The sequence below is a fragment of the Pristiophorus japonicus genome, chromosome 22, assembly GCF_044704955.1.
Source record: "Pristiophorus japonicus isolate sPriJap1 chromosome 22, sPriJap1.hap1, whole genome shotgun sequence".
Classification (NCBI taxonomy): Eukaryota; Metazoa; Chordata; class Chondrichthyes; family Pristiophoridae; genus Pristiophorus; species Pristiophorus japonicus.
In genome coordinates, this window is record NC_091998.1 from 60,924,068 (window position 1) to 60,945,625 (window position 21,558).

The 21,558-nt window shown below is 43.0% G+C and overlaps 1 protein-coding gene across 1 annotated transcript in view; it reads right to left on the minus strand.

Moving 5' to 3' along the window:
• Positions 1-899: 899 nt before the first annotated feature.
• LOC139235074 (scavenger receptor cysteine-rich domain-containing protein DMBT1-like) overlaps positions 900-21,558 on the minus strand; it is a 66,068-nt gene continuing 45,409 nt past the window's right edge. Inside the window, exons 4-17 of the mRNA XM_070866208.1 lie at positions 13,488-13,802; positions 10,795-11,109; positions 8,793-9,107; positions 6,384-6,698; positions 5,954-6,271; positions 5,800-5,865; positions 5,403-5,711; positions 5,225-5,266; positions 4,919-5,035; positions 4,487-4,594; positions 3,833-3,943; positions 2,539-2,670; positions 1,869-2,022; positions 900-1,475 (exon numbers count right to left, since the gene is read on the minus strand). Coding sequence (XP_070722309.1) covers positions 1,472-1,475; positions 1,869-2,022; positions 2,539-2,670; positions 3,833-3,943; positions 4,487-4,594; positions 4,919-5,035; positions 5,225-5,266; positions 5,403-5,711; positions 5,800-5,865; positions 5,954-6,271; positions 6,384-6,698; positions 8,793-9,107; positions 10,795-11,109; positions 13,488-13,802 — 2,621 coding nt within the window. The 3' untranslated portion in view covers positions 900-1,471. The remainder of the gene's footprint in view (positions 1,476-1,868; positions 2,023-2,538; positions 2,671-3,832; positions 3,944-4,486; positions 4,595-4,918; positions 5,036-5,224; positions 5,267-5,402; positions 5,712-5,799; positions 5,866-5,953; positions 6,272-6,383; positions 6,699-8,792; positions 9,108-10,794; positions 11,110-13,487; positions 13,803-21,558) is intronic.

Below are 21,558 nucleotides of genomic sequence, written 5' to 3' on the forward strand. Positions count from 1 at the left end.
AATGACAGCTATTGAAATATGGCAGGCTTAATGGTCATTCGCTATTAGAGTGAATGGATATTTGTGATATGTTTATGCATAATATTTTGAATGAAGTTTGCAATATTTTGTGGTCTCACCCATTTCACATTTGCACCCAGGATGACACTGCGACATGGAATGATAGGCATGTGGTGTACAAAAGAGATCTGGGATTGAAGACATGCTGGTGACAGCCCTAATTACCCTCCTCATTCCTCTGTACATATGTTCCTGCAATTTTGTCTGCGTCTGCTCCCTCTAATAGATCCTGGAGGGCGAGATGCCATGCCAGTATAGCCCCATTATCTTTGCCAAGTGTAGCAGTTTGAATCTTTGAACAATAAATGTAGCCACTTTCGGGCTTGTAGAAGAATGCTGATCAAAAGAACCCTGAAATTACTCATACAAACTCATCCACGAGCTGAAACCGACAGGAGACCAGAGAAACTAAGCTGCCCTGGCAACTGGGAGTGTTTAAGCAGATGTCTTTAAAGAACATTGCTGGAGCCGGTGTCCTGCAGCTGTGCACCTCCTCTCCATGGTACTTGGTGCCGGCGGTGGTGTAATGGGAGTCCGTATTTACCATGCGGCGCCAGAATCACATCACCCCAGTCCTACTGCATCAGCACCATGTTATCGCCCTCTCCAGGCACTAACGGGAGGTGCTAACTTTCTGAATTTTCCCCAACCTTAGCTTTTAGCATTAAAGTTTCAAAACAATGGATGTCAAGTTCTATTTAGAGTCACCTGGTCTCTCGCTAGACTTCGTATTCCCCACGGATAGGCGTAGTACAGTAAAACAGCATTGTGTTGTATGTTGTGTATATTTCGTAACTGAAGTATACATTAACATCGACAAAAGCACAAATTAGAACATATTTAATAAACGTATTTGATATTGTTAATTGCTTTGCACATCATCACTTACATTATGAGAATGTCTCTCTACATCAAGTACATGGCGAGGTTGGGAAAAGTTAAAATAAATGCAGATAAAGCAGATATACCAATCGTTTGACCTACTGAGGATTTAAAATCAACTTTGATTGAAGCGGTTGCAAATGAGCTTCCTATTAAAAAAAATCATTAATAAACACAGGTTTGTAATCTCTGTTACAGAGTTGGTTCGTCCATGCAGATCAATGTATTACTTTATTAATATAGACAGGGTAATGATCCGAAATACATTCATTCTGCTTCAGAATTGTTAATTAAACAGAACACGCACGCTTTCAGACAAAATATAAAGAGCAAAATCTAGTTCTTTCAACTCGAGCTAGTATGACGATCTATCAAAATAAAGTGATGTTTATATCGTGAAGGAAAACACGTTCAGCATGTTCAGACTGTTGGAAATGTTAACAGACATTCTCTCCGATTTAATACAAAGTATTTCCCGCTAGTCTATGACACTCCTCGGGACATTGCATCCTGGATTTTACGTTGATTTTTACCTGGAATGCAAAACAGCGCTATGAGAGTGGTTAAATCATTTCCCAACACACGATACAGTCAAATGTGTTTTTTTAGAACTACTCAGAATATTCTCTCTGATAATTCAGTACAACCTGCATTTTATTTAAATAATAAATACACCAGCCTGTTCTCTGATAGTTGCAGTATCCTTAACTGTCGTAAACACACTCCCCAGTCTCACAGAATAGGATTAAGTGCAGACAGTATGAAGGGGTATTACATTTCAACAGTAAATACCAAGCATGTTCTCGCTAATTCGTGCACTCTCACTAACCGTTAAACATACTCCCCAATATCACACAGTAAATTCCACCTGGGACTGGTCACTCCCCAGCACAACAATGGAAGAGATAATAAAACATTGCTCTTACCAGTTTGAACTAGATGATATAAGGTTTTGAGCCACACAGTCACTGCCCATCGGAAGGTCCAGGGTTGTGAATGCATCACAGTGAACATCGTCATTGTTATGAGGAGAGGAATGACCCGTTAAACCGGGATCAATGCGGGTCTGAGAGCTGTGTGCTGTGAGGGTTGACAAATTATGGATTACTGATCGAACTGACGCCGGGATCAGTGCGGATAGGACAACAGTATACTGTGAGGTTTGAGAGATTGAGCGATGATGGCATTAAAACATGCATCCGTGTGAGTTCTTTATCTGCGTCAATTTCTTGAAAGGGTTGGAATTTGTTGAGCTGTGAGTGGAAGACAATTGTGTTCTACCCCCACCCACTTGCTCTGTTTAAAGCTGGGTGACAGCAGACGAGGTGGATCTAAAGTCCGAGAAACAAACGCTTCAGTTTGCGCACTGGAATGCATCCTGGTTTGAATCTTAACAAGGAAGATCATACACACTGAACAGCATCAGGGTCTCTTTTCTAGAACATCCGTTTTCGAGAACACATTTCCTGTAGTCACTACATGAATTAAATCCAAGACTACCCCATGTGACCGTCGATTGAAACGGGATTTAAAACGGCATCTGTCCGTTCCCACCAATGTGCTGGTGATTGCGGTAATGTCAGAGATTCTACTCACCTACAGTGGAAAGATCAATGCCGCAACTTCTGAGTGCGAGGTGAACATCAGGACTACGGTCCAGGAACAAGTGACCGCCCAGAGTCTTAATGGTACCAGTCTCAACATCATCATAATCGCCCGGAACCGGACCTGGGAGGAAATAGAGATTATCACTGAACGCAATTGATGGCGCTGAGTACTCACAATTATATTATTAATCTCTACCCGGGCCTTGCAGGACAGGAGAGTGGAACAAGTGCGCTTTTCAGATGAAGTGGCGTCAGCTGGCGGGGTACGATTGGACCATGTCGTGTCGATATCATTTAGTCTCTGACTTAAAATCACACATAACCCACTGAATTACCCACCCAACCCATACACACATTTCACATTTCACTGCACATAAAGCCGTGCGAGGAAACACATTGAACTGAATGTTTCATTCCATTACACCAGTGAGGGCAATCGGTATGATTTTATTTCAAATAGTCAGTATTTCTAGAAAATTTTGTAACTAACATCACTCTCCAGTACTACGGGTGCTTGGCAGTGCCATTTACGGCGAGTGTGCTCTGATAACTTTAGTTGTTATTTTAGATTGTAGATAAGGTGATGTTCGAAAAAAAATGTACTCTTTAAAGAAAATTGTACCCACCCTGATTACTGAAGCAGTTCCCTTCAGCACTTTCTGCTCCGGTATCAATGTCACCCACAATATCACTGGTGTAATATTCAATCTGACTGAGGGAGTCAATGGTACCAAAAACTGTCAGACGTAAAAATAGACGGTTATTGTTCAGATGATTGGGTGATCGGATCAGATAATATGATATCTTCATCGTCCCATGAAAATATCCTCCAATTTGGTACCTGATACCGTTGTGGGAGATCACTCCCCACAAGGAATGCAGTGGTTTAAGAGGAAGGCCCACCCCGACCGTTCAGGGCAACTAAGGATAGGCTAAACATGCTGGCCCTCCCAGCAAGCAGACACAATCATACACATGTAATATGTCAGGTGTCAGAGTAGAAGAGTAGAGAAAATATTGCATAACATAGTCTGTTATTACAGAGTGAGTAGGCGAGATTTCCTGATCCAGAATGCGCCCCGCCCCCCACGCCGCACACCACCCATTCCACTTCATTCAATTTCGGAGCGTCTAAAACTGTCGGTGGTCACTGCAGAATTCCACCTTCACTGGCCCATGGGCCCGAAATAGTGTAAGGAGGATAATATAGGAATATTTCATGGTTTTAGGTACTGGAGAGTGTGATGTCCAAAAAAGCTTTCAACAAGTAAAACTGTACCTACCCTGAATACTGGAGGAGATCCCTTCTGGGTTTTCTGATCCCGCATCTGTGTCGCCCCACAAGTCACTGGTGTAATATTCAATCTGATTCAAGGAGTTGATCGATCCAGAAACTGTTAAACACAAAAATAGATGATTATTCGAGAGATTGCGTTGGACTTCAAAGCAGACAACATAATATCTTCATCGTCCTGTGATAATGTTTGGAATTTGCTAACCGACACCTTTGTGGGAGGTCTTGCTCCACAAGGACTGCAGCGGTACGAGGGGAAGGCCCACCCCAACCATGTCAGGGCAAGTAGGGATGGCCCATAAATGTTACCCCCGCAGCGAGCAGACGTCTTAATACAAAATATAGCCCGTTAGTACAGGTAGTATCTCAGGTAACAGAGTAGACCCAGCAGTGTATAATGTAGTCGGTTAGTACAGGGTGAGTGGGAGTGGGGTTTCCTGATCCAGAATGCGTTCCTCAGTCTCTGTCATTTTCGGAGAATCTAAAACTGCCGGCGGTCAATTCAGAATGCGAATATCTTCACATGGATAAAGTGAGCCGACTGCTTATCGTGTCCAATCGGTACATTGGCCAGAAACTGGAATATTTAAGGGGAGGCAGCGTTTGACAGATGAAGATTCGGTTTCTAAAAGAAAATACAGACCTGAACCCTGCGTCTGAGCGGAGTCCTTGCTGGGTGGAATATTCTCAATCTCTTCGTAAATTGCTTGGTACAAACCCACAGGTGAACTCCTGCCGCCAGTGACAGCACCTGTTGGAGGGAGGGCAGAGAGATTAACATTTTGGTTCACTCCACATGCCTTTAACTGTAACTCATCTAAATAACTCAAATCATAGAGATGGTGATAATCTAAGTCAATTAGTATGAATGTGGAGGAGATTTGTTCTGTGCGTGTGTGTGTTTCCATTTTTCCGCGTGAGTCTCAACACATGCAATGGAACAAATCGCAAAAAACGAATTATATTTTATTTCTAACAAGACACTCTATACAAAAGTTCAATGATCTCGAGATTCACCAGAAAACAAAGTGATCTGAGAAATAATGTTATTTCAGCAGTAAGATTTGAGACTCACCTCTCCTTGGTGACTTTCTGTCTATTACCACCATCAGTGCGATCAGCTCACAGATTAGAAAGACTCCGAGAGTTATGCAGATGGCAACAGGGATGGAAGAGATTTTATTTCCCAGTCCTTTATTACAAGATTACAGAAAGATTTAACACAGAGGGTGCACCTCCTATTTTCTTTAAATCATCCCGTCAATTTGAAACCGCTCACATTATCTTCAGAGATTAACAAAACAAAAATGTGAATAATTTCAATCCCACCAATACAAACTCTAACATTAATATTAATAATAGTACAAATAATGGGAAGTACCTGCAGGTGTGGACGGAAAACCAATAGGAGGCAAATCGAGTCCTGTAGAACATATTGCACAAATATTGCATGAACTTCAGGCATTACGATTTTACATTAAAATTATAAATCTTGTTCTTCATTTCTGAAATCAATTAGTCAATTGAACAGAACGAGCAAACTCCCCTGCGACTCTTACCTGAACAAATCACACCGGCATCTTCCTTTTGATTACAGTCATGTGGACCTGGCGGTGAGGAGCGACAGTCTGACAGAAAGGATTCACTTCCAGTGCACTTCACCTCATCCAGCCAAATAACTCCGTTACCCTGGGAAAATATGGCCCCTCCTGTGGCCAATATAGCGGGGCCGCAACCCAGCTGTCTGCAGACAACATTGGCATCGGCCATATCCCAGGAGTCATCACACACCGTGCCCCAGGTGTCATTGGACAATATCTCCACTCTCCCGGAGCAGCTGGTGTTGCCTCCAACCAGGCGCAATGGGTCTATCAAAGGGAATTATTTATTGTTATTTATTTAATAAAAGTCAAGAATAAAAGTCAGATAATTGGTATACTGAAGAGGAGAAAGCACCTGGTGAATGTCCAGATTCTTGAACGCAGTCCCTTGAACTGTGGGATCCCTCCGGCAGTCCGGCTTCTGTTGAGAAGACAAACATGGGATGCTGTCTGTTTCGGACATCAATATTTGAAATGACACCTGAACATTGACTGGTTCGTTGAGTTACCTGAACAAACAACACCTGCATCCTCCCAGTGATGACAGTTGTGTTGACCCCACGGGTCTGACTGACACTGCCAAAGGGTCGACTCGTGTGAACGACACTCCATCTCATCGAGCCAAATGGCTCCGGATCCCATTCCGAATAACTCGGTGTCATAATCAATAGATACGAAGCGGCCGCACTGTAACTGTTTACAGATCACTTCTGCATCATGCCGATCCAGTTTTTCCGAGCACACAGTTCCCCAGGTCCCATTGTAGAACACTTCCACTCTGCCCTCACAGCGATGCTTTCCTTTCTCCAGCCGCATCTCTTTGTGCTCTGTCAATGGAACAAGAAATATCCAGGTGTTTCTATTGATACCCCGTTTTGTGTTAATATTGCACCTCGCATATCACACTTCAGAAAATGTGCAGATTGAAAGCGGTCTTACCTGAACACACCACCCACACATCTTCTTTATGAGCACAGTCGTGTTCACCCCACGTTGCTGAGGGACATTCCCAGAGGAACGATTCGTTACCCGAACATCTCAGTTCATCCAACCAAACTGGACCCGAGCCTTGAACACAAGAAGCAGGAATTGCCAGATCCAATACATTTCCGCAACCCAGCTGTCTGCAAACCACGCCAGCGTCGGCCAAGTCCCAGGAATCGTCACAAACTGAGCCCCAGGCCCCATCGTAATAAACCTCCACTCGCCCAGCACATGGGCTTCCACCGTCCGACAGCCTTAACTGCACGTGTTCTGTTGGACAACAAAACAGGAGGATTATAGTTCCAATACATATTAAGCTCAACACTCAATCCAAGCATTGCTTCTTCTCCAGCTAGAAGATTTCTGATTGTTCTCCATGCCGCACATATAGGTAATTGAAACGAGACGGAAGAACATCTGTTTAATCTTATATATTGCATAGATATGAATGATGGAAATTTACGGCTCCGAAGGAGGCCATTCGAAACATCATGCCTGAGCCTGCCGATAATGAGCTAAGCAGCCTAATGCCACTTTCCAGATCTTGGTCTGTAGGCTTGCAGATTTTGGCGCATATCCAAGTACTTGTTAAATGTGATCAGCGTTTCTGCTTCTAAAATACTTCCAAGAAGTGAGCTCCAGACGCCCAGCATCCTCTGGGTGAAGAAAATTCTCCTGAACTACCACCTAATCCTGCTACCAATTACTTATAAGCTACGTCCCCTGATTATTGACCTCTGTGCTGGAGAACTTATATCCTTTACATCAACTTTATCTGAGCTCCTCAAAATGTTATACACCTCAAAGAAGCCCCCCCACCCCAGCTTTCTCTGTTTCAAAGAAAACAACCCCAGCTATCCAATAGCTCATAGCTAAAATTCTCTAGTTCTGGCAACATCCTCTAAATCTCTTCTGTGCTCTCTCTAGTGCAAGCACAACTTTCCTGTAACGTGCTGACCAGGATTGCACGCAGTACTATAGCTGTAACCTAAGCAGTGTTTTATACAGCTCAAGCATAACCAGCTGGCTCTTATATTCTATACCTCGGCTAACTTAAGGAAAATATCCTGTATGCACTAACCCGTTACCTTCAGGGCTCTGTGGATATGCACCCAAATGTCTCTCTTTTTCTCTACACTTCTCAGTATTCTACCATTTATTGTTTATTGCCTTGCCTTGTTAGCCCTCGCGAAATGCATTAACATACCCTTTTCCAGATTGAATTCCAGTTGCCATTTTTCTATCTAACCGACCAGTCCATTGAACGCTTCTGGTAGTCTACTGCTTTCTTCCTTATTATCAACAGCACAGCCACTTTTTGTATAATATTCCCGACCATGAAGTATAAATCATTGACATAGACCACAAAAAGCATGGGGCAAAGTACTGAACCCGGTGTAGCCCCATGGGAAACAGCTTTCAATTGACAAAAACCTTCACCCTTTGCATCCTATCACTGAGCCAATTTGGGATCCAACTTGCCACGTTCATTACAACATAAGAAATAGGAGCTGGAGAAGGCATGTTGGCCCCTCGAGGTTGCTCCGCCGTTCAATAAGATCATGGCTGATCCGATAATGTACTCAGCTCCACTTCACCACCCGTTCTTCCTAACCCTTTACTCCTTTATCACTCAAAAACCCAGCCTCCACAGCTCTCTGGGTCAGAGAATTCTATAAACTTACACGCCTCCGAGAGAAGAAATTTCTCCTCATCTTAGTTTTAAATGGGCGGCCCCTTATTCTAAGCCTATATCTCCTAGTTTTAGTTTCCCTTATGAATAGAAATATCCTCTCTGCATCCATCTTGTCGAGCCCACTCATTATCATAAGTTTCAATAAGATCACCTCTCATTCTTCCCTACATCACATCTCAGCTGAGTAAAATTTGGCATTCCCCAATCGAGAAATTTTACTCATCTCTCTTTACCCTTTTCCATAACGGCGCTAAATCTAACTGAATTATGATCACTACCACCAAACTGCTCTACTATTGATACCAGTTCCACCTGCCCAGCTTCATTCCATAAAACTCTCTGCATTATCGCCCAGCTTCTTTCCCTAAAACTAACTCCTCTTGTTGGGCTTGCTACATACTGGCTAAAAAAAATACTCCTGCAAATGGAACTTACATCAGTACAACGGAAGAACTTTATGACCACTCTTACAAAGCGCATAATGGATTCAAATAGCACAACCTTGGTCATCTGTCTACATTTATTGCATTATGGAACTCACACGGGTACAACTCAGAACATCCGTCTATACTAAAATCTGCATACTGCACCACAATAACAGCAGACTGTGAGAACCATGCACTCATGCATAGCCCAGTACAGCTCTGTAAAATAAGCCGTTTGTTCACCTGAACACAGGACCCCTATTCCGACCCTATCAGTGAGAAACGGATTCAATGTGAATGAGCTGCAATTCCGGAGCTGCGACTCGTTTCCTTCACACTGGACATCATTCACCCACACGGGCCCCTCACTCTCTCCGTACTTTGAAGATTTATAAGCGGCTATCGCAGAGCCGCAGCCCAGCTGTCTGCAGACAACGTTGGCATCATTTATGTCCCAGAGTTTGTCCCGCACTTTCCCCCAGCTGCCGTTGTAGTAAATCTCCACTCGCCCGTCACAGCGGCTTCCCCCATTGGTCAGTCTCGGTGTCCAACTTTCATCTACAAAAAGAAACGGAAAGAACAACGGTTAAACTGACGCAGAAGTCCCATCATTTACTACATCCCATCGGAAAGCTATTATTCATTTTAATGGTTAAATTTCTGTATTAAATACCCACGAGGCCTGAAGGCGGATCCTCCAATGCTTGCTCCTCAGTGAATAGATTTTAGAGAGATGCCGAGCTGTTTCCAGCAGCTAATCTAAAAAATGGGAAAAACAAACTGGGAAGCGGCTCCGGCCTGCAACTGATAAGGAATTTGGAAATGACAACTACACTTTAGAAAGAATGTGCGACGCCCAGAATGCAGCACAATACTCCAGGTGAGGAAATCTAGTGTTTTATAAACGATTAGCATAATGTATTTGATTTTCTACTGTATTCCTCTATTAATGAAGCCAAGGCTCTCATATGCTTTATTAACGACGAATTCTGTATAATGCTTCAACATTGTAAAATGAAATATTTGTTTCACTTAATCAGAAAATGATGAGCACAAAATGCGACCATTCCAACGGTGCTGGCTCTTCGGTAGAGCTATTCAATTAATACCACTCCCCTGCTCTTTACCATAGAACTGTAAATGTTTTCCCTTCAAGTATTTATCCAATTCTGATTTGAATGTTGCTCCTGAATGTTCTTCCATCACAATTTCTGACAGTGCATTTCACATCACAACATCTCGCTGCGTAATTTTTTTTTCCAATATTGCCTCTGGTTCTTTTGTTGTCACCTTACATCTGCCTGCTCTGGTTACCAACATTTCTGCACTGGAACTAGTTTATCCTTATTTACTGTATTTCAACCATTCATGATTTTGAAAACTTCTTCAAATCTCCTCTTAACATTTTCTGCTCGAAGGAGAATAAACCCTACTTCACAAGCCTCTCCACATAACTAAGTTTCCTCATGCATGGTACCATCCCGGAAAATCTATTCTGCACTCTCTCTACATCTATTCTACATTCTTCATAGAGTGTGGGTGCCCAGAATTGAACACAGTACTCCAGCCGAGGCCTAACCAGTGTGCTATAAAGGTTTTGCGTAACTTCCTTCATTTTGCACTCTATTCCTCCGCTAATAAAACCTAAAATCACATATCTTTTTTGACATTCTTCTCAAATTATCCTGCCACCTTCAAATATTTGTGTACATACACCCCTCGTTCCCGCTGTTCCTACATTCCTTTTAAATTTGTACAATATAGTCCACATAGCCTCTTCCGACCAAAATATATCACCACACTTCTGTGCGTTATATTTAATCTGCCTCCTTTCTTTCCATTTCAGCAGTCTATTTATGTCCAGCTGAATTATATGACTATCCCCCTTATTCTTTACTGTATTTCAGTTGAACCGCAACCGTTGAAATTGTACCCTGTATACTCCAACCTAGGCAATTAATATATATCAAAAGAGCAGATATCATATTACCGAGACCTGGATAACACCACTGCATACTTCCATTCAGTCTCAAAACAGCAACTGTTCATCACTGCACTCTGCTTTCAATGTTTAGCCAATTTTGTATCCAGGCAGAAATTTCCCTATTTAAATCCCATGGGCTTTCATTTTGGTAACAATTCGATTCGTGCTACTTTACTTTTGAAAGCCTATATAAATAACATCAGCCGCAATTTCCTCATCAACAGTTTGTGTATTGCAGTTCTACAGACTGAGAGGACTCACCCGAGCAGTTGATACTCGCGTCATTTCCATGTGAGCAGAAAAACTGGTCCCAGGATGAAACCGGACACTCCCACAATCGGGACTCGTTCCCTCGGCACATGTAGTTCTCCTTCCACACTGGGCCGGTTCCCTCCCCAAAGTGAGCTCCTCCCGGGGTTGCCATTACTGCCCCGCACTGAAGGTGCTCACAGACCACGCTGGCGTCTTCTAAACCGAAGTAAGCATCACACACCGTCCCCCACTGCGTTCCGTGTAGCACTTCCACCCGGCCGGAGCACCTGTTCTCCCCACCAATCAATCGGGGTCCATGGTTCCCTGTTTTAGAAACAAATGCAGATCAAAATAGATTTCAAATCGCCTTAATTTTAAATACAGGGCAACAAATTAATCAGCGGAAAATAGTAAGGAGCTTATCTACCACTCTCCTATTTCGGTATTTTATATAAATTATCTCTTCAAAACAATTACGTTTAATTTAGAACCCCGTTAAAACGTGGTCGGATTGCTCAAAGTTGCCAGCTCCTCCGGAAAAAGCTAATGGACTGTAGACCTTTAGCTCAAGGAGCTTGTAATATAAAAGTGAGGCAGTGATGTTTCAGATGTATCGATACTTGGACAGAACCCATCTGGAGTAGTGCTGTCAGCTTTCACCAGCTAAGGATATATTCGCCTTGGAGATGGTACCAAGCAGAACGGCAACAGTATTTAATGCGTTAAATTATGTAGACAGTTTGTATAAACTTGGCTTTTAGTTGATCAAGTTAGAATGATCTAGTTGATGTGTTTAACATTTGAAAGGGATTCGACAGATTAGAGACAGAAGATCTGTTGGAGGACTCCAAAACAAGAACAGTTAAGAGTTGATTTTATTCATCCTAGGTATCTTGACGTCTCTGGTAGGAATGGAATTTATTGCTGATCCTTACTTGCCCTTGAGAACGTCGTCGTGGGCCTTCTTCTTTAACTGCAGAATTAGGCATGGAGAAAGTTCTTCTGCAATGCTGTGAGGTAGGGAGTTTCAAAATGTTGTACCAGTGACATTGGAGGAACGCCGATCTATGCAGTTAAACCCGTGAATAATAAACACGGCAGCCATCGTACGCTAATAATAGAGGCAAGACATATTTAAAGTGCTGGATGGCCTGCCGATCAAGTGGACTGCTTTGTCCTGGCTGATGACGATATTTTTGCGCATTGATACAGCTACACTCATCCAAGAGTATACTCTGACATTCCTGAATTGTGCATTGTAATTGTTGTAGAGGCTTTGGAAATTCAGGAATTGAGCTACGTGCCGCAGAATACCGAGTATCTGACTTACGCTCGTTGCCTCGGCATTGTTGTGGCTGGTTCAGTTCAGTTTCTGGTCAATGGCAATCCCCAGTAAGTTTGTTGTTAGCAGGGGATTCGGCGAATATAATGCCACTGAATGCTTGGGGAGGTGTTTATTTTCTTTCCTGTTAGAGACTGCCATTGTCTGATACTTGTGTGGTGCGAATGTTAATTTCTAAATATCAGCCCAAGTCTGATGATGTCCAGATATTGCTAAATGCGAGCACAGCCTGTGTCATTGTCCGATGATTGTGAACGGAGCCAATTATTGTTCACATCAAACATTGACCCAAAAGTTCGGACATTGATTACATGAATAGGTCGGTCCATGTTCATGTAATCAATGTTCGAACTTTTGGGTCAATGTTTCATTGCTAAATGTCAATCATCAGTTAACTGTGATTAATGATTTGTCAATGAGCTCAGTGATCAGTAAATGCGATGAATGATCATCGCCGTATGAATAAGATTGATGCTAATCAAGGCAACTGCATAAAAAGTGGTTCAGTGCCTGACTCCTAAGTCAGTGCACGTGTAAGGTGGACAATGCTCGGCGAGTGAAATCATCGCGCATTTACTAAAGTTAACGTTGAATTAATGATCGCAATGCATGGTTTATCACAGAAGAGCATTAGCAATGGAAATATTGATGCGATGTTGAGACCAGTGCAGTTTTCATGGCGTCAGTGGATGGGTCATTGAGGACAGCACAGGGATCAGAAGGTCGGTGTTCGGGCTATGAAGACAACCGACCGACCGTGACATCAGTGCACCACGATTAACATCATGAATTCAAGAGATGGATAATGAGACACCAAACTAATGAAGAGAACGCGCCGTTCATCAAGTCAGGGTACTCAGTCATTAATAAATTCAACCTATGGTTAATGAAGTCTGTGGGTTTAAATGAGTCAACGTATATTGAAAGATGTGTACTGTCAATTAAGTAAACATATGATTAGTGAATGCTCTGTAAGATCAGTGAAATTAACCCATAGTTCAGGAGGTGGTATCTATTAAATGAAGCTACCCTAATGGTAATTAAAGCATGTGTGCGGTTAGTGAATCAGTGCACGACTCGTGAATTGTTTGTCAAGTATTGCCACGTCAAATATCTAAGAGAAAACTACGTCCGGTGCAGGCGTTAAATAAACTAGCTTCTTCCAGAATAAATGTCAAAATTTTGAAACAAGTTATTTACCAACAATTGAGGTTACTTTATACCGTATTACACCAGATGAATAGCAATATAAACTGTAACGAGTTAATATATGTGGAAAGAAAGACAGGCATGTCATCAGCCTCATTTTTTCCAAATATTATTGAAGAAGGTGCCTATTGTTCAGTAACGTTGTACTTACCAGAACAGATCACACTGGCATCATTTTTGTGGGTGCACTCGTGGTGATTTACTGCAGAACGATGGCAGTGCCACAGACTTGTCTCGTTGCCTTTACATTCAAAGATATCAGTCCGTACAGGCCCAGAGCCTTCTCCAAAATAAGCCCCTGTTGGCACGGACACTGCTACACCACACTGAAGCTGAGCACAGACCAAATTGGCGTCATTCAAATCCCAGTGAAGGTCACATACTGTTCCCCAGGTTTCACCGTACTGGACCTCCAGCCTGCCCAAGCATGGGGAGCCCCCGGATGAGAGTCTAGGTGTTCTGTGGTCTGAATAATCATAATAATCGCATTAATAATTTTAATAATACAAAATATTTACACTTGAATTAGCTTCTGATCAATAACATATCTGGCGCTATTAGTTCTCAGATAGATTCCAATTTGGTCCAGTACAGATGATGCTGTTTTCCCCTCCATGCTATTGCTTATAATGTGACTGGATGACTGTTTAAAATAATTGATTTTTGTTGGTACCTTACATAAGAACATAAGACCATAAGAAATAGGAGCAGGAGTACGCCTTACAGCCTCTCAACCTGCTCCGCCTTTCAATAAAATCATGGCTGATCCGATCATGGACTCAGCTCCACTTCCCTGCCCACTCCCCATAATACCTTATCCCCTTATCGCTAAAGAAACTGCCTATTTCCGACTTAAATTTATTCAATATCCCAGCTTCCACAGCTCTTTGAGGCAGATCCACAGATCCACAACCCTCAGAGAAGAAATTGATCCTCATCTCAGTTTGAAATGGAGGGCCCCTTAGTCTAGGATCATGCCCTCTAGTTCTAGTCTCCGCCATCAGTGGAAACATCCTCTCTGCGTCCACCTTGTCAAGCACTCTCATCATCTTATAGGTTTCGATAAGATCACCTCTCATTCTTCTGAATTCCAATAAGTCGAGGCACAACCTGCTCAACCTTTCCTCATCAGTCAAAATCTTCATCACCAAAATCAACCTAGTTAACCTTCTCTGAACTGCCAGCAAAGCAGGTATATCCTCTTGTAAGTATTGAAACCAAAACTGCACGCAGTGTTCCAGGTGTGGCCTCACCAATATCATGTATAGCTGTAGCAAGACTTCCCTGCTTTTATACTCCAACACATTTGCAATAAAGGCCAAATTCCATTGGCCTTCCTGATCAATTGCTGTACCTGCATACTCTCGTTTTGTGTTTCATACACAATTACCCCCAGGTCCCGCTGTACAGCAGCACTTTGCAATTTTTCACCATTTAAATAATAACTTGCTCTTTGATTTTTTTCTGCCAAAGTGCATGACCTCATACTTTCCAACATTAAATTCCATCTGTCAAATTTTTGCACACTCACTTAGCTTTTTGCAGATGTTTTGCGTCCTCCTCACACACTGCTTTTCCTCCCATCTTTGTATCGTCAGCAAACTTAGCTACGTTCCTTCTTCCAATTCGTTAATATAGATTGGAAATAGTTGGGTTCCCAGCACTGATCCCTGCGGCACCCCACTGGTTACTGGTTGCCAACCAGAGAATGGACCATTTATCCCGACTCTCTGTTTTCTCTTCGTTAGCCAATCGTCTATCCATGCTAATATATTACCCCCAACTCCATGAACTTTTATCCTGTGCAGTAACCTGTATGTGGCACCTTGTCAAATGCCTTCTGGAAATCCAACTACACCACATTAACTGCTTCCCTTTTATCTACCCTGTTCCTTACATCCTCAGAGAATTATAGCCAATTTGTCAAACATGACTTCACCTTCATAAATCCAGAGTGACTTTGCCTGACCGAATTTTGCTTTTCCACATGTCCTGCTGCTGCAGCTTTAATAATGGACTCCAACATTTTTCCAACCACAGATGTTAGGTTAACTGGTCCAAAGTTTCCTGCTTTTTGTCTGCCTCCTTTTTTATATTTGCAGTTTTCCAATCAGCTGGGACCTCCCCAGAATCCAATTAATTTTGGTAAATTACAAACAATGCATCCACAATCACTGCCGCTACTACTCTTAAGACTCTAGGATGCAAGCCATCAGATCCAGGAGATTTATCTGTCTTTAGTCGCTTAATCTTACTGAGTACCACCTACTTAGTGATTGTATTAAGTTCGTCCACCCGCCCGCCCCACCACCGGCCCTACCTCACATAGTCCCTAGACTATCCACTGTTGGAATATTGTCAGTGTCCTCTACGGTAAAGACTGATACAAAAGATTTGTTCAGAGTTTCTGCCATTTCCATGTTCCCCATTACTAATTTCCCCGACTCATCTTCTAAGGGGCCAACATTTACTTTAGCCACTCTGTTCATTTTTATATACCTATAGAAACTCTTTCTATTTGTTTTTATATTTTGTGCTAGTTTAGTTTCATAGTCTATCTTCCATTTCTTAATCATTTTTTTTAGTCATTCTTTGCTGGCTTTTAAAAGCTTCCCAGTCTTCTATCCGCCCACTAGTTTTGGCCACTTTCTATGCCCTTGTTTTAATTGGATACCGTCCTTTATTTCTTTAGTTAGCCACGGATGTCTATCATTCCTCTTACACCCTTTCCCCCCTTACTGGAATATATTTTTCTTGAGAGTTGTGAAATAGTTCCTTAAATGTACACCACTGTTCATCAACTGTCCTAGACTTTAATCTATTTTCTGAGTCCTCTTAAGCCAACTCTGCACTTAAAATAGTCTCCTTTATTTAAGCTTAGTACGCTGGTTAGAGATCCAACTTTCTCACACTCCATCTCAATTTGAAATTCAAACAAGTTATGATCACTCATTCCAAAGGGATCCTTTACTAGGAGATTATTTATTAATTCTGGCTCATTACACAGGACCAGATCTATGAAAGCCCGCCCCCAGGTTGGCTCCATTACATACTGCTCAAGGAACCCGTTCCTTGTGCACTCTATGAACTGCTCCGTATGAATGCTACCTTGACCAATTTCATACGTCCAATCAATATGGAGGTTAACATCACCCATGATTATTGCTGTTCCAGTTTTACAAGCCGCACTATTTCCTGGTTTATGCTCCGACCAACAGAGTTGCTACTGTTAGAGGGCCTACAGCAAAGCCTCCCTGATAAAGTGCGACATTCCCACTGACACCTGGGAGAACCTGGCCAAAGATTACCCTAAGTGGAGGAAGTGAATCTGAAAGGACGCTGAGCATCTCGAGTCTCAACGCCGAGAGCATGCAGAAATAAAGCACAGGCAGTGGAAAGAGCACACGGCAAACCAGTCCCACCCCACCCCTTCCCTCAACGACGATCTGGCCCACATGTGACAGAATCTGTGGCTCTTGTGTTGGACTGTTCAGCCACCAAAGAACTCACTTCAGGAATGGAAGCAAGTCTTCCTCGATTCGAGGGACTGCCTATGATGCTGATGATAGACTACGACCACCAGTGACTTTTTCTGCTTATTGTTCCTTATCTCCACCCAACCTGTTTCAACATCCTTATCATTTGAGCCAGTATCATTTCTTACTATTGCAGTGATTCCATCCTTCATCAATAGAGCTACCTCACCTCCTTTTCCTTTCTGTCTGTACTTCCGGTTGTCAAGTATCCCTGAATATTTAATTCCTAGTCCTGGTCACCTTGCAACCACATCTCTTCAATGGCTATCAGATCAAATGTATTTGTTTCAATTTGTGCTGTCAGCTCATCTGTTTTGTTACAAATGCTACATGCATTTATACAAACTGCCTTTAAGTTTGTTTTTTTACCCTTTTTTCCTGCTTGTTTCCTCTCTCCTTCCAACACCCTTTATTTTTGCTTTCTAATTCCAGCTTTGCTCCCCTCCATAATGAATCCATTTCCAGGTTCCCATACCCCTGCCAAGCTAGTTTGAACCCTCCCCAACAGCACTAGCAATCTCCCCCCAGCTCCTCACCCACCCCACACCCGTGGATATTGGTCCCGCTCTGTGGAGGTGCAACCCATCCAGCTTGTACAGGTCCCATCTCCCCCAGAAGTGGTCCTAGTGCCTCAGGAAATTAAAGCCCTCCCGCCTGCACCATCTCTCGAGCCACGTATTCATCTGCTCTATCCTCATATTTCTGTAAGCGCTATCTCGCGGCACTGGGAGTAATCAGGAGATTACTACCTTTGAGGTCCTGCTTTTTAATCTCCTTGCTCCCTAAATTCTGCTTGCAGGACCTCATCCCTCTTCCTACCTATGTCATTGGTACCGATGTAGACCACAATGTCTGGCTGTTCACCCTCTCCCACCAGAATGCCCTGCAGCCGTTCAGTGACTTCCTTGACTCTGGCGCCAGGGAGGCAACATACCATCCTAGATTCACGTCTATGGCTGCAGAAATCTCTGTCTGCTCCCCTGACTAGCGAATCCCCTACCACTATACCTCTTCCATTCTTTTTCCTCACTGCCGCCCCCCCCCCCCGCCCCCCACACACCCCTGTGCAGCTGATCCATCCTTGGTGCCGTGGACTTGGCTCTGGCTGCACTCCCCAGAGCCACCATTGCCCCCACCGTTACTCATAACAGAGTACCTATTGCAGAGTGAGCTGGACTCAGGGGACTGCTGCACTACCTGCTTCATCCTCCTCTTCTGTCCACGGGTCACCCAAACCCCATCTGCCTGCGCGATGACTGCCTCTAGAAACGTGCTACCACGAAGCTCTCAGTCTCTTGGATGCACCGCAGAGACCCCAGCTGCCACTCAAGCTCCACACCTCGGAGCTTGAGTTGGTGCAGCTTGAGACATCTACACACATGGTAGTCCCAGCTGCGCGAAGTATCCAGGACTTCCCACATGCCACAGAATGTGCCATCCACGGGATTGAGTTGCCCTGCCATCCCCCTAGTTAGACTCAAAACTATCACAGCTGCCGTATCTCTCATTTTACAAACACACGCTGTATCAGCAGAGGGATCTTGCGAAAGTATCGATGGAGTGAGGTGTGTAAATCGAAGTCAAGCATTCTCTCTCCTACCTGCAATCACTTTGAGTTCGCTCTGCTGAGGCTCTCATCCATTTTTGCTCCAGAAACCTGAGGATGAAATTAACCAGCAGAGGGCGCCCTCGCATTTACTCTCTAACTGAAGGACACAGAGAGGAGAAATGTTGTCTCCCTCCAGTCACACACTCCATCTACCCAACATACAATACTTATGATTCAAGGTGACTGTTGCACCCAGTAGAGCTCCTTAACGCAGAATGCCCCACAAACGTTTTCCAATCCTGCCTGGCGACAGAATTAGTGGCAGAGAATTGGAGAACTGCGAACGTTGTACCATTGTTTAAAAAGGGACATAAGAACATAAGAAGTAGGAGCAGGAGTAGGCAATACGGCCCCTTGAGCCTGCTCCGCCATTTAATACGATCATGGCTGGTCTAATAGTGGACTCAGATCCACTTCCCTGCCCGCTCTCCATAATCCTTTATTCCCTTATCGTTTAAGAAACTGCTTATTTCTGTCTAAATTTAGTCAATGTCCCAGCTTCCACAGCTCTCTGAGGCAGCGAATTCCACAGATCCGCAACCCTCTAAGAGAAGAAATTTCTCATGTCAGTTTTAAATGGGCGGCCCTTTATTCTAATATTATACCCTCTAGTTCAAGTCTCCCCTATCAGTGGAAATATCCTCTCTGCATCCACCTTGTCAAGCCCCTCATAATCTTATACGTTTCGATAAGATTACCTCTCAGTTTTCTGAATTCCAATGAATAGAGGGTCAACCTACTCAACCTTTCCTCAGAAGTCAATCCCATTCATCTCCGGAATGAACATTGTGATCCTTCTCTGAACTGCATCCAAAGCAACTATATTCTTTCGTAAATATGGAAAACAAAACTGCATGCAGTGTTCCAGGTGCGGCCTCACCAATACCCTGTACAACTGTAGAAATACTTCCCTGCTTTTATACTCCATCCCCTTTGCAAAAAAGACAAAGTTCCATTTTACTTCTTGATCATTTGGTGTACCTGCATACTAACATTTTGTGTTTCGTGCACAATTACCCACGGGTCCCACTATACTGCAGCACTATGTAATCTTTCTCCATTTAAATAATAATTTGCTATGTGATTTTTCTGCCAAAGTGCATGATCTCATACTTTCCAACATTATACTCCATCTGCCAAATGTTGGCACACTCACTTAGCCTGTCTATGTCCTTTCGCAGATTTTTTGTGTCCTCCTCACACATTGCTTTTCCTCCCATCTTCGTATCGTCAGCAAACTTGGCTACATTACACTCAGTCCTTCCTCCAAGTCGTGAACATAGATTGTAAATATTTCGTGTCCCAGCACTGAACCCGGCGGCAACCCACTGGTTGCTAATTGCCAACCGAGAATGAACGATTTATCCCGACTCTCTGTTTTCTGTTCGTTCGCCAACCCTCTATCCATGCTAATATATTACCCCCAAACCCGTAATATTTTATCATCTGCCGTAACCTTTTATGTGGTACCTTGTCAAAAGACTTCTGGAAATCCAAATACGCCACATCCACTGGTTCCCCTTTATCCACCCTGTGCGTTACATTCTCAAAGAATTCGAGCAAATTTGTCAAACAAGACTTCCCCTTTATAATCCATGCTGACTCTGCCTGACCTAATTTTGCTTTTCCAAATTTCCTGCTACTGCTTCATTAATAATGGACTCCAACATTTTCTCAACCAGAGATGTTAGGCTAACTGGTCTATAGTTTCCTGCTTTTTATCTGCCTCCTTTTTTTAAATAGGGCCGTTACATTTGCAGTTTTCCAATTTGCTGGGACCTCTCCAGAATCCAGGGAATTTTGGTAAATTACAACCAATGCATCCACAGTCCCAGCCGCTACTTCTCTTGAGACCCTAGGATGCAAGACATCAGCTCCACGGGATTAATCTGCCTTGAGTCCCATTACCTTACTGAGCAACACCTCCTTACTGATTGTGATTGTGTTGAATTCCTCCCACCACACCCCACAATGCCATGAGTATTCACTGTTGGAATATTGTTAGTGTCCTCTACCGTATAGACTGATACAAAATATTTGGTCAGAGTTTCTGCCATCTCCATGTTGCACGTTACTAATTCCCCGGTCTCGTCCTCTAAGGGACCAACATTTACTCTAGCACCCTTTTCTTTGTTATATACCGATAGAAACTCTTGTTATCTGTTTTCATATTCCGTGCTAGTTAACTTTCATAGTCTATCTTCCCTTTTTTAATCATGTTTTAGTCATTCATTGTTAGCGTTTAAACATTTCCCAATCTTCTGTCCTCCCACTAGTTTTGGCCACATTGTACGTCCTGGTTTTTAATTGGATACTGTCCTTTATTTCTTTAGTTAGCCAGGAGCGAGGGATATATCGAATAATTACAGGCCTATTAATTTAACCTTGGTGGCGGGCACATTTTTGGAATCATTTCTGAGGGACGGTATAAATATTCATTTAGAAGATACAGATTAACCAAGGGCAATGAACATGGATTTGTTCAGAGAAGTTCGTTTAAAATGATTTAATTTTTTGAGGAGGTAACAAGGAGGATCGATGAGGGCAATGCATTTGATTTAGTCTATATGGATTTAGCAAGGCATGTGTCAAGGTCCCAAATGGCAGGATGATCAAAAAAGTAAAAGCCCATGGGATGCAAGGGGGAATAGAAAATGGGATCCAAAATTGGCTCAGTGGCAGGAAGCAAAGGCTAATGGTTGATAGAGTTCGAGTCGCAAAAACACCTGTTTCCAATGGGATGCCACAGTGCTTTTTATAGTATATATTAATGATATGATTTAAGTGTAGGAGGTATGATAAAGACATTTTCAAATGATATAAAAAGTGGCCATGTGGTTGGCAGTGAGGGGAAAAGCTTCAGACTGCAGGAAGATATCGATGAACTGGTCAGTTGGGCAGAAGAGGGGAAACTGAGGTCATGTAAGGCTACAAGGCAAATGAATACACAATCAATGGGAGGGTACTGAGAGCCGGGGGAACAAGAGGGATCTTGAAATGTCTACATTTACTTAACAATATCAGAACATGTCGATAAGGTAGCTAAAAAGACGTACGGAATGATTTCCTTTATTAGC